This window comes from Musa acuminata, chromosome BXJ2-5, assembly GCF_036884655.1.
Source record: "Musa acuminata AAA Group cultivar baxijiao chromosome BXJ2-5, Cavendish_Baxijiao_AAA, whole genome shotgun sequence".
NCBI classification, from domain to species: Eukaryota; Viridiplantae; Streptophyta; class Magnoliopsida; order Zingiberales; family Musaceae; genus Musa; species Musa acuminata.
The window spans coordinates 43,711,169-43,727,700 of NC_088342.1; the positions used below are offsets into that span (position 1 = coordinate 43,711,169).

Here is a 16,532-nt window from a genome sequence, read left to right on the forward strand (position 1 = left end):
GAAGAGAAGAAAGAAGACAGTGAGGCTACAAACAACTTATGAACATGAATGAACGTGAGGGAGAAATCTCCTTGAATCTTCCATAGAAAAGATTCATGTTTCTCATAGAAAGAAGAGAGAGGGAGAGAGAAGAAAACTCCTTGAATCTTCCAAAAAATATTCAGCAAAACACATAAAAAGACTGTAACAAGATGATCATCTTTAGCTTCTGTTGTTCTCCATCACCAAAATCTACAGCTTCATTGCAATATGTAGCAATCCAAAGAACAGATGAGCAGCTTGGAACTGATAACCAGAGATGATTCCTGACTTGTTCTATCTCCTTACCATCCAAAGCAAACCTCTGCTTGCAAATGCAGGTGTTTCATCCACCATTGATGCTGCTGCTACATGGCTGTGGCAGCTCCTAGCCTCCACATCCAAACACCAAGAGTCCCTGTCCTCTGTCACTGTAACAGGGCTGCTGCTACTCCTCTGCTTGAAGTCATCCCTTCCCCTGTGCAGTGGTAACCGGAATGACGAAGCCCGCCTGGAAGCATCATCCTCTGCAACCAGTTCATCTTTCCTTGAGCGCAGCCATGTCTTCGAAACAGAGTAGCTCTCCTTCCTGTGCAAACCGGCACTCGTGCTTGCATCACCACCACCTCTCGATACCACGCTTGTTGATGCATCAAATCCTGTGAATCCCTCTCTGATTGAGCGGCAGTCACATTCTGACACCGCAGCCCGGTGGCCGCGCTGCTTGAGAGCCGTCTTCTTCTTGCTCGGTTTTATGGTGACTCGAAGCGAGGAGCTCTCATCCATCACGTACTCATAGGCACCCATGGAGAAGCATCTCCTTTGATCCAAACTACTACTGCCACTACCAGTCTCTCGGCCTTCGCCTCCGCCATCATCCACACTCCTCAGCTTTCCGATCTTAACAGGCACTACTTTTGCCTCTGCCTCCTGCTTGTCATTGATCGACGGCACACAGTCATCCTGTCCGGGGAGATTAGAGGTGTTCCCCCTCGAGCTCTCACCACCAGACTCGAGAACAAGTACCACAGGACTGCAGCTACTGGCAGGAGACAGTTCGGTGGGGAGGCTTCTTCTACAGAGAGGACAAGTGGAGTGGGAGAGGAGCCAGGTATCGATGCACTGCAAGTGGAAGGCATGGCTGCAACCTGGAAGCAGCCTGAGCTTGTCATCGGATTGGAATTCGCAGAGGCACACAGCACAGTCGAATGGGTCTTTCAGGCCTATGATGGATTTGTATTGGAAGACAGGAAGGGAGTCGATGAAGGATTGGTCCACTCCTGAATCATGGAGGTGGAAGAGCTGCTGTAGCTCGCCTTGAAGAGCTGTGACATTGCTCATGGCATCTGGCTCTCTGTGATTGGGTCTCAGGAGGTATCGCACAAGGAGGTGGAGGAGTCCAGAGATGAAGAAGATGGCTGCTAGGATGACAATGATGAGAAGGATGGTAGGAGTAATCCTGTTCTCAAAACTAATCGCAGGAGGAGGTGGTGGTGGTGGTGGTGGGAAGGATGGTAGTGGGAGTGAGACTGGAGAAAGAAGGCTGTCTCCCTCCATGCGTTCATGCAAGAACCAGCTTAAAGAGAATAGATAAAAGAGAGAGAGAGAGAGAGAGAGAGAGAGAGAGATGAGACTCACCTGAACATGCTACCTAAGAAACTCCATCATCAGTCTTACAAACATTTGGGGTGTGTGTGTGTGTGTGTGTGTGTGATGGATTCTCTTCGCTGCAAGAAGAAGGAAAGGCAGAACAAATATTTTGCAGGTGAAGTTGAGGAAGTTGGAAGATGGGGATCCTCAAAATAAAGGAGAAGTTAATGGTGTGTCAGCTGATGGGGTCAGACATAAATGAATCCAAACACACTTGAATGCCGCTTATTTCTTATGTGAGGTCTTCTTTTTAATGGCAATGAACATGCCACATATTTTCCCAAGGGAGGATGTGAATCTTTTAGGAACTCCCACTCTCTTCAAAATCCAATGCTGCTACTGCTTCTTCTTCTTCTTCTTCTTCTTCTTCTTCTTCCCTTCCATTTGACTTTCTACACAGCTTTTCTGCAGCAGGCTCAATGCCCCATTAAATTCCCCTACCATTCAACCAAGACAGAATAGATTTGTAGAACTCCAATCCAACATTTTTGATATTTACTCAATCCATTCTACATGCCTCATGTTTGCATAGGGATTGCTGCTTTGTGTCCTTTTCTGTAGCCCTTCTCTTTTGACCCAGATAATATTGACAGCAGCATGGATAGGGAGGATTTCAGGGTATGATGCATGGATTGGGGTGGGTTGACATTGCAGATGCACAGGTTTCATGGAGGAAAAATGGATCTCATGATCTGTGCAGGCAAAAGAGGAAGTCATGGAGACATGGACATGATCAAATGGCTAGGTTTCCCAGGTCTTGTGTCATGGGGCACTGGGGACTTGGGAGGTGTGTGGGGTGTGCCTGGAAAGATGGAGCCCCACATAGGAGTTGGGGTTGGACTTAATTGCCATGATCCTGGAGAGACAGCACTGGAGCTGCAGGTCAATGCTCCAGTGTTTGGGTTTTGATTTAGCTATCTGGAATTTTCTTTTTTTTGTGCTTTGTTGATTGAAATTGTGTTAGATTATCTTAGCTGGTCAAACAGAAACACAAACACCAAGCTGATGCATTCATCTTGTGGTATTAACTCCTAAGACAACACAGGATAAATGATTTCATGTTCTGCTGTATTTATTGACCAGTGGTTCTAAACTAGGTTTTGTGTACATGGAATCAGCTAACAAGAGGTCAACTTCCTTGAGTCAAGTATGGTGCTATCAGAACAACTAATCAATCATCTACAAGAAATTATATCTGCTAATAAAAACAAGGAGTCAAGAAATTACCTTCTTAGGCACCAACAGCAGTTCTAGCAGAAGAGTGATGACAGCAATAGGACTTTTTATCTGCAGATGCTTATTTGAAGGATGCTTACAACCATGGAACTTATATCTGAACATCATGATTTGTTCTTGTTGTTATCTGAACAATAAGATTCTCTTTGGTGATTATTAATTGCCAAATCCACAACCTCTTCTTGAGATCCAAAACTATGAGCTTGAAGCCTTGATATTAAGTCAAATTTATTCAAATGATGGACAACTTTGTTTTTATCATGTTTTCTGATATAAGCATCATGTAAGAGAACTGTTCTCTTATGTCTCTATCCTATATTATCTTTTTTGCCAAGACAAACTACAGTGGCTGGTGAGTGCTCCACACAACACATGTCACTGACATTTTGCTTGTGCCCAACACACAAAAAACAGACCAAGTTGACCCTTCCAAAACCAAAGAGTTGACAGTAAGGTCTTGGACTTATGGGTTTCCATACAGTAATCTATGATTTAATATGTCTAACCTGTACTGACCACACTATAGCTATGTGGTCCAATATATAGAAAGGAATTCATACCCTTCAAGGAGGTGATATCATTGTTCCTTTGATCTAGCATACACTACCCAGCAGATGACCTGCCTTGGCAACTACATGTTGTCTCATGCCAGAGACAGAGAGGAGGCTACATCATTTAAAATCCTGTGTGCTTGAGAAACAAATGGCTCTAAATAGTTATCAAATGTCTTGTGTTTTTCTTTTGTTTATTTTGAGAAGAAAAGGTGGCAGAAAACCATGGGGAATGAAAGGGGATAAAGAGACTGTGCAGCAGTAACACAAAGAAACTTCTCCAATCTCCTACTCTTTTCCGCTACTGAATACTCCCATCACTATTGTGCTTAAGGAGATCCAAGAACTCCCTTTTTGTCTCACAAATTCTAACATATGGTTAAAGAGAAAAAGTTCCAAAGCATAGGAACTCCCCATGAAGTACAAACTTCAATTACATACATACTTTTAGAACTATTACAGTATAAATATGGAACATGGTTTGTAGTCTTTAAGCTGAGAGCAAAACAAGAACAACTGTTAATTTGGATAATCAAAGCTTTACATGCCTTTATGTATCATTATTCTGTAGTATGCCATGCAGAATTCAGCTTTGAATTACCTAAGATAAGAACAACTAACAGCATACATACTTTGAAGTTCTTGGCCTATTTTTTGTTGCTTGTCTTACACGAGTCTAAATTTTGGAGATTGTTGACATGGATTCCTAGCAGTACTACTTGTGTTAACACATGTAGTATAGGTCGAGGAATCAACAGCGTTGCATACTGTATCATGGTTTTCTTTTCTGATGGATGATATCACTATCAACAATTATATGCTTAAGTTAACTTCTAGAATGGCCATGATTTGAACAGTGACCAGTACAAGCCTTTCATGAATTCAGTAATTTCATGTTACAAATCAGCTGCTATAGAAACCTTCTTGGATTTGTTTTAGAACAAATGTCCAGCCTATTGATGCTTCAACCTTCAACCCACAAACAAAGACTGGAAGACTTAGCACTATAGTCTATTTAATGTGGTGCTAATCACATTCTTCTGCTAGGAAATAGTATGTGTCAATCACAATTTCCCTGACACTAAAGACTTTCTGATATTCCAATATATGTAAAAGTTAGGATCCAGAACTCAGCATTTTGCCACAAGCTAAATGACTAAACCGTAAACCCTGCCTCTTCAAGTTCAATGACTAGAGATATCATTTTCTTGAATCACTCAATCGATCATAGCAAGATTGTATAATTTGTTAACAACAATGACCAGATTGCATAACATTAGGATATATTTTGACATAAATGAGGCTCATAAGAGGAAAGTTTCCAGCTAGAATTCAAGATCTCTGTTTGTCCAAAACATAAACTGTTGAAGAGTGCTCACTAATTATGTTCATTAAGACACTTTATCAACTCTTTCCCCTCCAAAAAACTTACATTACATACCCAGTATTTTCTCGAATTTCATCAGACAAAGATTCAAGCCATTCTAAATGTCCAACACATCACATTCCAACTCATTGAATCCTTCTACCTATGACCTTCTTTCTCATGTTCTCATGCTAGTGACAACTACTAGATTGCTCATTTTTGTTGCTAAAATCATGTGGTGTGGGAAGATTTGGGCTTGCGACTTAATTGCTTGATCCTGGTACGATGCCTATCTTTATTATTTGTGCAGCACTCCAGCAGTCGGCTATTAACTTCACAAATCCATGACAGAGCTGTCCCTTACAATTTTGCACCCACTAATATAATCTCAACACAATCATGTGCAGGTAGAAGCAGATACATGACAAGATAGAGATCAAAAGGAAGTCTTGTGGAAAGCTGTTTCTGTGGCATGAGACAGATCAGAGATTCATGGCTCAATGAATCTCCAACTGTAGCTACCTTAAGCAATTGTTTCATTTCTGATTTATGTACATGTAGTTATTTAATATAATAGCAAGTGATATTCAGTAAAATAAACTTTTACAAAAAATTAATTTTGAATGAATACCTCCTCAGAATACAATTGAATGTGTCTCAGACATGTTACAGTCTTATAATTTCAAACAGTAAATGTACAAGGACACTTTTGAATGACTTCAGACATTTGTCTCCAAGTCCACAAAAAGTCATCCTTATGTCAAAGGATGGCCCATGTTCATAACCACCCACCTTGAGTAGGTTACCTGCAATGTATTGAAAGCTAAAGCTGTCACCTGGACAAGCCCATATCATTGTGTTAACTTGATAAGGCTAGCCAATTGACTTCTTTAGTAACAAAAATGCAGTCCTCCTCCAACTTCAAGATTCCAAAATGGGTCAATGATTTGATTTGCCAAATAGGCAGTAAACTAAAGAAGGGTACATTTTATATGAAAATTTCAGAAAAGTATTCCAAATAAGATTGTTTATAGTCAAGTTTATTTTTAATCCAACTGTCACATTAAGATGCATCAAATCAGAAAGCTACCAAAATAAATGGCCAGAACTGATCCTACTACGAACTCAAGAAGGAGCTTTTTAGCCAAACTCAAGTAGTAAGTAGTCAATTCAACAGACTGAGTTTGCTTGCTTGAATTAGTAGAGCGCTTATCTAAACTTGCTGAGAACAAGCCCTCTGCAGATGTAGACAAGTTATTTGAAACATGTAAACTCAAAGACAACATAGCAGGAAAAAGAAAAAGAAAAACCATCAAGGATTTGTCAAGGATGAGAAGATGGATAGGCATACACAACCTGAAGCATGTTTTTATATGCACTTTTCTTTTTTTACTGAAAAGAAAATTTCATTACTAAATCAAGGTAGAACAAAAAGACACCGCAGCATCAGAGAAAAATAAAAACTCTAAACGAGAGAGTCACTCCCCTCTCCAAAAAACCAAGGAAATCCTCTCTCTGGCATGTTTAGCCAACCAATTGGCTACTTCATTTTGTTCTCTAAACACATAGACGATAATATGTACATCCAATTGCCCAAAAGGGCCCAGATACTATGCACAATACTTCAAACAGCTCAAGGAATAGCAGATTTCTTTTGTAAAATTCTGATAAGGAGCAACGAATCAGATTGAATGTGTACTGTTTTTATATGCTTTGCTTGTCTTTTTTCTTTCACTACAAATAGGCTATCAGTATCTCATGCCATAATGACACCCCATTTTGTCACAATACCTCCATATATATGGTTCAACCTTTCTGAAAACCATTTCAACAACAGATTTAATAACAATCTACGGCTCTATACTTCAAAATGATCAAACAAAGGAAGAAGATCCTTTCCTATTAACAGACACCTTTTGCAGTATGTCCTCTGTTTTTTCTGCAACAGTAATGCTGAAAATTTAGTGGACTAAAGGTACCATATTTACATCAACAAGAAAAAAATGAATCATTATTAGAAAATATTGCATCTTTTATCATCATCTTGAGGCAACAAGCACTCTCAATCAATGAAACAGCAATTAAGTTTTCCACCGTCCAGAAAGTAAAACTACTTCCTTTCACTAACTGAAGAAGAAACCATCAAAACAACACCGAAAGAACCATCATCAAACTCGATCGAATTCTTAAAGAAACAGTCGCAGAAGCAGTAAGATCAAGATAAAGACTCAACCTGCGGAGAGGATGGTGGCAGAACTGCCAGAGACCGAGTGCGGCAAACCGACAAGCAACGCGTGCGACGAGGGCAAAAGGCCCCGGCTAATCCCCTGCTACTCCGTCTTCGTTGGAGATCCAAACCCTCCGCCCTTCCACCCGGCCTCCACGATTAATTCTCTCTTCTCTTCCTCTGCCGATCTCCGAAACCCTAAGTCATGGCGGCAAGCCAGCGACTGAGATATAACGGTCGGCCCATAATAATTTGGGCCATAATTTTGGGCCTCCATTATGAAGAAGCTTGTGTGAAGAAGTAGTACTATTTCTGTGGTCAAAATCTTGGCACAATACACCACTAGATGGCATGATTAGGAACCTTCTTATAAGATTTGGATTGAGTTGCATCATATCATAATGTTGTCACAGATAATAATAATAATCATAATAATTTCACATCCATCGTATCAATATAGAGAATATTTTTCATTTTTGAAACAAATTTTTACCATAGTGGCATGGTAAATTTTTGTTTTTGTTTTTGTTTTTGTTTTTGTTTTTGTTTTTGTTTTTTTGTTGTTGTTGAGGGTTGATTTGCTTTCCCACATCAATTATTATCATGAATCTCTTCAGCATCTGTTGCTGTTCATTAATTACAATCTTTCCTCTCAATCTTTGCACTGTCTTTCATCTACTGTTAAATAGAGTGGACTCTACCGGTGGATTCTTCTTCCCTCCTGAGTCTTAGTGGCAGGCAAATATCTGCTGTGGTACATTTGCATGCTTTTTCAGACTCTGTGTGATTTATATGCCTCTCCTGGCAGTATCCATCTGCAATTTACTTGTGTAATCTCCATCTTCTCACTCTCTCTCTCTCTCCACAAGTCAATTGTTCTCTCTTTTATCTACTGTTAAGTACAGTGGAATACCTGTGGATTGCTTCTTGCTCTTCACTCGTAGTGGCAGGCACATAGCCTGCTATGTTGCAGCTGTATCCTGCTGGATTTTGGCCCGGCAGTCCATTCACTGATCTAAATTTGAACCAAATCTAAATGGTCAGCCTTTGTCCAACATCCCATGATCATAGAGATTGACCGAATCGAGATTAAGATGTTATAAAGTATGGAAGAAAACTGGGCATTTTATCTTAAACAAAACCTTTCATTACTTAGATGATATTTTCTAATTGATTTTTATGTAAGGACATTCTTTCTTTTTCAATGAAAATATCCTTTTATCCTTTATGAGTAATCTTTTACTACTATCACCATTGATCGTCATTACCTCCATTGTCCCTCTCCCCTCTATCGCTCATCACCTCTTCTCTCTCCTACCTTTCTCTTCCCCTGGCTCATCCTCCCTCATCGCTTGCAGGCGGCAACCTTCTCCCCCTCCTCTATCGCCTATACAGCATAAATAAAACGGAAATGGAAGACTCCTATACGTAATGATGAAGACAGACGTCGAAGACAAATGATATTGCACAAAAATAACATAGAAGGACGAGCAACAGAGAGTGAGAATCATGACGATAAAAGAGAAGGGAGGAGATAGGGAGATGACAGGCAACGACAACAATGATCAAAAGCTGTTAGTAGAGAGAAGATGAATATTTTCATTAAATTAACGAAAAAGAAGTGTCCTAAGATAAAAAAATAATTATAAGATGTGATTTAATAAAAGTCTAATATTGAGATTTTTTTAGAAAAAATACTGAAAAAAAATCTTTTTCTTTCGGGGAAAAGCTTCGAAGATGATTAGTTTTGGCATTGGTTTAAGCTGACATTCCGTTCCGTTCTTAGTGCACTCCAACCGAGAAGAAAGAAGGGAAAGAGCTTGTCTGCAAGTTCCTACAAGCCTCTTCTTCGAAAGATTAAACTAATGAGCAGCTCCTACAAGACTACAAAACCACAGGATAGTTAGGGGTGGCTTAGGTTACAGGAGATGGCATGAGCCTAGAGAGTCATGTCCATATATTATATCCTTGTTCTATGCAGGAACGAACATGGGGTCATATGTTGTCCAAGATTGCTCTCACAAATGGTGGCCAAACATATCGTCGACGAGAGTGATGATGAAGACAAGCATGTCAAGTCACCCAACTGGAGTCCCATCTCCTACTGCCTCTTCTTCCGACCACATTTGAGTCATGGTTGAACAGTGGAGAGGAGAAGACAAATGACCAGATTTGAACAGAAATCACAGCAGTAGCAAACATATGTGTAGTTTAAGACAGAAGACAGACATTGAAGAAGAAGAAGAAGAAGAAGAAGACTGATTGAGCCTTTCACGCCAATATCGCACACTGCACACGCAAAAACTTCAGAATGAGAAAGCGTTCACCGGCTTCTCTCTATCCTCATCGCCATCTGCATCTGCATCTGCATCTGCCATGCCTTGAAGCCTTCCACCAGCTGCCTCCTCCTTTTCCACTGCAAGTCTTTCCATCTTCTCCCTACCAGTTCGACAGGTGCTCCAAATCTTCTGCAGAAGAAAGCACCTCCTTTTGCTTCTCCATCCTGAAAGAAAGAAAGACACAGACTGAACTCTACTTGAATGTACTTATTACTCCTCTCTCTCTCTCTCTCTCATTTACCATCACCACATCACCCAACTCTCTAAAATGACATTCATGTCACGAGGGAATGGCAGGGAATGCCGGAGATGAAAAGGGCAGAGAGGGAATGCAGGGGGAAATTAGAGCAACGTACTCCCCCCGTGTTCTACGTATCCATTGCACGCCACTGTAGGAAGTTTCGGCCACCAAACCCCACTCCAACTCTTCGCCTTTGACCATTACAAACTGCGAGGAAACTACACCCGCTATGACAGGAGAGGAGCGAATGGTTGTCAACCCCACACCACTTGATGGAAACATTCAAATCCAATCGTTTCACCTGATTCTGTGTTCATATATTGTTGTTTGTGTGCGTGTGTGTGAATTGGAAAGCGAGTTGGGCTGCAGTAGCAGCAGTCTGCTGGCTTTCCCAGCTACAGAAACCAACAAGAAGAGGACTCTACATGACCAGTGTGATCATATTTGGCTATATAAACAGCTATGTTAAGGTCAAGAAACGAATCAGATCGACTCTAATCATCCTCCACATAAAATAATATCATAGGATTGACTCCATGTGGTAACAGTCATGCACTTCAATATTTGTTGAACGTATCATGATAAGAATATTATTAGATGTCATATCAATCATGTAGGGTTTGGATTGATTGGTCCATCCATGCAGAGTTATCATGATAGTGATTAGAAAAGTGAAGCCAGGAGCATCATGTCCAACTAAATTTACAGGAACAGAAGTACAGCAAGCAAAATAAAAAGAAACAGAGAGAGAGAGAGAGAGAACCCACACAAGGACAAGTGCAGGCAAGCCAAGAAATCTCTGAAGCAGAAAAGACGAGATGACCACAGTGTTTCTAGTTCTTCTTTAAACATATATCCATATCATCTCAAAATATAATAGAATCATATTATGAAACAAATGTATTTTTAGTTGTGAAAAGAAGAATCCATCATTGGTTGCACTTTCACTTTGCATCTTCTTTTAGCACCTCATGAATGACCTCCTCTCTTTCTTTTGCTAAATCACTTTCCTATGCACCCTCCTAGATTTTAGTATACTGTTCAAAAATAGGGAATGGAATAGAGAGGTAAATTGCTGATCAAAACAAAAGCACCTCTTCTTCCCAGGGGAAGGCTGTGGCATGAAAGTAATGATTTGCTTTGACCTTCTTGTTCTGCAGTCCACCTCCAACCTCTCATACTCCCTGACAGAGAAAAAGAAGATACTCGGCTTCAGGCAATGGTTGAGCCGAACAGTATCATATTACTTATTTACAATAATTGATTCTTAGCATGATTACAGACGAGTCAGCTCGATTTAGTCCTGGACTATGTGCACAAGAGTCTTAATATGATCGAAAAGGTAGCTCGGGATGACTTGTATACTCAATTAGATTCCTTCGACGTTCAAGTTAGAATTAAGATAAAAAGTAAAATTATAAATGAATAATAACTAGTAACAATAAATTAGACCGAGCAATCACATGACGAGTTACGATTAAGGGGTAAAATTCTCCGCTCCGAAAACTTATGAACTAATAAATGAGACAAGATACATCCACTCCTCGGATGATGATTGGCATGGTGAAAGAAATGGAGGGAGTCAATGGGTTCATGGCTTAGAGAATTTATTTTGCTGGTGTTGATGTGAACTTTACTTGGTCCCAAATTCCCTTGTGCTAAAGATGATGTGTTGGAAGGGTTCCCAGAATAATCTCGATTGCAGCAAAGCAACTTGTAGCATTCTGGTTTGTGGTAGCAGCATTTGTAAGCTAAGCCTAGCTGCCAATGAATTGTGTGTCTCATGCACCACCACTAGAAATGACATGTGAAGGCTTGGACAGGTTGCTTTCTCAGTCTAAAACATTTGTGTGGCAACAAATCCTACTGGTGAGAGCCACAGTGCCACACTTTTCCTTTGGAAGATGCCACTTGAACCCTTCAAAATTAGTGTTTCTTAAGCTATTTTGCATGGATCCAATTGTGAGGTGTAGTTAAACTTAGAAAAAGTAGTGAGTAATACCCATGATTTAGTCTCACATCAGAAATGAAAGAAGACTTAGTTGACAATGATGAAGAAGACTAATCAAATTTAATGGATTGGTTATTCTATCAGATTGACAAGTGAGATCCTGAAACGTCATCTTTATTTTGGTGTCCACCACTTTTCTTCCATACACTTGGCAAGGGTGGAACATTGCCTGATGAAGCATCAGGGATCATGTTCTTCCTAAAAGCACTAATCCATAACAAGGATGGATTGCTTGTGTTCAACATTACTCCCTCAAATAAATGAAGTTGATCAGCTACACAGATAACCAAGTGTTTTGGATATCTAGGCTTCACAAGCATTGGTTTGCATGGGTATTTGTCTCTTTCAATTTTTCTTCCCTGTCTTGAGATTTGAAATGCAATTCATAAGATAACCACATATCTTTTATCCAATCATACACATTGATATGGAATACTCATTTTCATCGGTACATCATATGTAAGAAGGTGACCAACTTAGAGATCTATGTTGATCATCTCCTCAGTCAACTTTTACTGCACAGCAGATCTCATTGTTGTTACCCTTGAGGAAGGTCTTGCACAGCTTCTCCCAGAACTGGTTATCTGGTTCAGCCTCCTCCAAGCTCGCCTTCACATCATCGGCAAAGCATCCCTAGCAAATGAAGAAAAGACCACATGGATTCACTCGGATCATGCAAAAGAAACTTTAATTTGCCTGGTTGGAAGAATCAAACTGCAGTTTGAAGCTCACATTGATACAGTCACTGCTAACAAGACGATCCATGAGGTTGTAGAGTATGTCCTTGCCGTACTCGGGATGTCCTTGAATGCCTAGGATGTGATCTCCGACGCAGAACATCTCCACGCCGGTCTTCTCCGAGAAGCCGATCACTTCAGCTCCCACCGGAACTTGCCACACCTGTTGAGATTCAATGAAGATGAGGACGATGGAACTCTACAAATGTAGTACTGCACTTCTGCGCCAACACTGCTCTACCTCGTCTTGGTGGCATTCGATGATCAAAGCGGAGGGTGGGGTCTCTCCCAGTCGATCGAAGAGCTTAGGGCGAGGCATGTCATCGTCCACCATGATCACCTTCCTGATCCCGACATCCCAACCTCCACCAGCCTTGGCAACCCGACCGCCCAACGCGCGGCATATAACCTGCAAAAGCACAGCAATGTTCGGCATCAACACCATGCATGAAACAGTGCAAAGAAAGAAGACCAGCAAGCTTCGATGGCTGTCTACTTGGTGGCCAAAGCAAATCCCTAGAACTTTCTTGTGCATGGCATGCAACGTTTGGAGAAGAAAGCACAGCCTCAGGATCCACAGGTCATTGCCATAGGCATCATAAGGGCTGCCGCTGACGACGAAGCCATCATACTTGTCGAGGTCTTCCATGTCGGGAAACTCTCCCTCCACCACCCTAAACAAGTCCCAGCTCTCACCTTCCTCCCCGAAGGCTTGTACAAACACGTTGAAGTAGCCATTATACATCTTCGTGACGTAGTCCGAGTCCTTGGCCGCTAAAAGGAGAGCATACCTCTTCTCCTGCTCTATCTTCATGGATGCAAAAGAGGAGGAGGTTAATGTTGAAGGAAGGCATCGAGATCTTCTTATAGAGGTGAGGCCAGAAAAGGTGAGAGCAAATAGGTTATCCTTACGCTACAGTTTGTGAGATTACTGATACAAATGTGGGAAGGCAAGTAGGCAAACTTAGGAAGAAAGTTGATGCCATTGTTAGGCTATCAGATTCCTGTTTGCAAACTTGTACATGAACTAAATGATTCCATTACAGTCAAATTTACTTGGTCATCTTCTTCAATTGAGAGAGTTGTTCATCGCAAGTATCACTCATCTGAACAATCTTATTAGGAAGCAACTCAAGATTCTTTTCTTGCTTTTGCTTAGACTAATTGTTGTGGGGCTCTAATTAGGCATTTAGTATATATATTCTACTTTGGCTTCTGCTTAATGTAGGAAAAGGCTATACATATGACTATACAACTTATTCCTTTTGCAACTCGAATCATAAGTGTTAGGTTGGTAAGTATTTTTGGAGTTATAATAGAATTCACAATACTTAAAGTATAGAAAACAAAGTTCTTGTGAATTAGGATATAATTGTATATACATCAAGGTTTTGATAAGAGAACAAATACTTTGAATGTTGGCAATATTTTCTCTAATAAATCTAGAGTGGTTGAGGAAATTATTTTTAGGATTTATGCGAGAAAATATATAATGGATTCGGGACTTAATTTTGGATTAACTCAAGAGAGAATAAGTTTGATTTTTTTTTTATAAATATAGATATTAAGTGTCAACCATATAAATCTTATATCCATCTTTCTAGTTTAGATGTTATTATTGATCATTGGATTTTTCCGTCTCTCAAACACAAGGGAAGAACAGAGCTTCCGCAAGCCATTGGAAGTTCAGTATAGCTCATGCAAAAGACACCAAACATGTGGCCATTAGAGGGATTCAATTCAATGCGTTAGTACTTTGTGGCAAGTTGGAATCCATGACATTCAGTGCCATTAAACCTTGATTCCTTCGTGCCGTCCTTGTCGATCAACTTGATCCCAAACAATGGAAGTTCGAAGACATCTTGAAGGACTGTTCATCATGCAATCTGGAGTTTGGGGAGGGTGAAGGTTGCTCCAAAAGTGCAAAAAGGCCAATTCAATCACATCCTCGTTAGCCTCTGGAATCTTACAACCTACCAGTGGCCATCTACTTGGAAACGACCGAGTCTGTTCACTGAATCTGGCCAGGTTTTCGGGTTATGAATCCACAACTTTGAATGTGCTTCTGGTGCTGGAAGTTTCACTCCAGACTTTGTTGCAAGAAGTATATTGTTCGGTGGGAATCTATGACAAAGTGTGCTAAGTAGCACCTATTCCAAGTTAATGGTTTTGGTGGCATGTTGTTCATGTTGATGGCAACATGCATGGCAAACTTCGAGACTAAGTGGTGCTGTACAAGCTGAGGTTCTAAAAGAAGATTCTTGTTGTGCTGTGCACCTCTTGTCTCCTTGCAGTAGTCATTATGAATTGTGTCCTCTGAAATTTATATGAAGGTGAGGGGGGTATGTCCTTTCTTCATGGTGCACTTGGCATTCCAAAAGAGTTTGCATCTTATTTGAGATCTGCTTGGGATCACTTAGATGAAGAGGAGCCAATTAGGTCCAATGTATATTTAGTGAGAAACTATTTTGTGCAATTGATTTCATAAAGTTTTCGAACATTATCTATGCATGAGGGTTGCTCGAAACATTAAGCATTGTAATTAAGTTAGAATAAGAGTGGCGTATGCTGAACTGTTCCCTATCAGCTTTTATGTGGATGCTTAAGGTTAGGAGATTTACTTTTGGATCCCAAGGATGATAATGGACAAGGCTGCAACATCCATCAATAGAATATTTTAGCTGTTCTTAAGGGAAAGACACAAGCAGTAAGATTTCTCGTTGACATCATTTGTAAGAAGACCGACTTCTCCTTGGCTTTCTGCAGCAGGTGATGGTTAAGTGAAGGAAAGTCAAAGATGGTTTAGTGCGAGTGATGGGAATTAGCTTTCATTTGTATAAGATTGGGATATGTAACTCTGTGGGTATATGTTCAGAGTAGAAACCGCTGTTGGGAAAAATTATTATAGTGAAATAATTTTTTATTTTATATATTAAAATAATTTTTTTTTATCAAAATACTAATTTTTTTTTATCAAAAGTAAATATTAACCAGAGTAGTATAAATAGTCGAATTAATCATAAAGTGAGACACCGAATTTTTACGTGAAAAATCCAATACGAGAAAAATCATGGATCATAGTCCACTTCAAAATTTCACTATAATAAATAATAATAATAGATTTATAATAAGTTTTCTCAAAAATAACTAGAAGATCACAAAAACATTAAGAACATAGATCTTGGTTCAACAATAATATATCATCATCACATTTCATGAAAGAAAATTTTTGTCTCATTAAGTGAGTATGGCAAAAAAGTATCTCAAAGAGGATAAACTATAGATCGATACCATGAAGATTGTAGAGCTTATTATAAGGATTCTTTACATAAAATTTGAGCCAAAATCGATAATGCTTAATTGCTTCTCATATTCCATTTTTGTTCTATGCTGCCATTATTTCCATTGTTCGCACACCTCTCACTCACTGCATACATGTCTCCACTTCTCTTTTTTTTTTTTAATAAATTAGATTTGGGTTGAATGCCTAAATCAACCAATCCAAGCTCACTTGTGGGCTGGACCCAATAATTCTTCCCCTCCAGCTCATATGGTGGATTGTACTAAGCTCGCTTTTTGCTTACATGCTTCAAGCTTTTGCTTAGGCAAAGCCTTTGTCAACATGTTTGATCTATTCTCATTGGTATGTATATTTTTCAAGTATAATTCTTTCATCTCAACCACATCACGAATCCAGTAATATCTTACATCAATATGCTTGAATCTAGATTGGTATGTTGAATTTTTGGAGAGGTAAATATCACTCTAACTGTCATAGTAAATAGTATATCCTTCCTATTTCAAACCCAATTTCTATAGAAATTTTTTCACCCATAAAACTTTTTTTGTAGACTTTAATAATTACTAGGTATTTTGCTTTTATGGTTAATAGAACAACATAATTTTGTAACTTAGACTGCTAAGAGATTGTTCCCCTTGCAAACGTCATTAAGAACCCCGAAGTGGATTTTCTAGAATCAGTATCACCTGCTATGTTTACATTTTCTATCCCTCTAGTACAGGTTCACCATTTCCAAAACATAAACATAACCTGAAGTACCTTTTAGATATCTTAATATTCATTTCACTACTGCTCAATGTTCCTTACGAGGATTAGAGAGAAATTGGCTGATAACTTTAACTGCATAAGCTATAT

The 16,532-nt window shown here is 39.6% G+C and overlaps 2 protein-coding genes and 1 long non-coding RNA gene across 3 annotated transcripts; all 3 read right to left on the bottom strand.

Moving 5' to 3' along the window:
- Positions 1-19: 19 nt before the first annotated feature.
- LOC135611848 (RING-H2 finger protein ATL13-like) lies at positions 20-3,561 on the bottom strand. Its single transcript, XM_065107495.1, has one exon. The coding sequence runs from the start codon at positions 1,573-1,575 to the stop codon at positions 316-318; it is 1,260 nt and encodes a 419-aa protein (XP_064963567.1). The 5' UTR covers positions 1,576-3,561; the 3' UTR covers positions 20-315.
- A 2,767-nt stretch (positions 3,562-6,328) lies between these two features.
- LOC108952859 (uncharacterized) lies at positions 6,329-7,248 on the bottom strand. Its single transcript, XR_001978015.2, has 2 exons — positions 7,055-7,248; positions 6,329-6,760 (listed from the first exon to the last, which is right to left on the bottom strand). It is a non-coding gene; the product is annotated as an uncharacterized LOC108952859 (long non-coding RNA).
- A 4,777-nt stretch (positions 7,249-12,025) lies between these two features.
- Positions 12,026-13,218, bottom strand: LOC135611849 (gamma-glutamyl peptidase 5-like). The gene is made up of 4 exons (XM_065107497.1): positions 12,873-13,218; positions 12,618-12,785; positions 12,372-12,539; positions 12,026-12,272 (listed from the first exon to the last, which is right to left on the bottom strand). Exons 1-4 carry the CDS (start codon positions 13,188-13,190, stop codon positions 12,141-12,143), a joined length of 786 nt encoding a protein of 261 aa, XP_064963569.1. The 5' UTR covers positions 13,191-13,218; the 3' UTR covers positions 12,026-12,140.
- Positions 13,219-16,532: the final 3,314 nt, after the last annotated feature.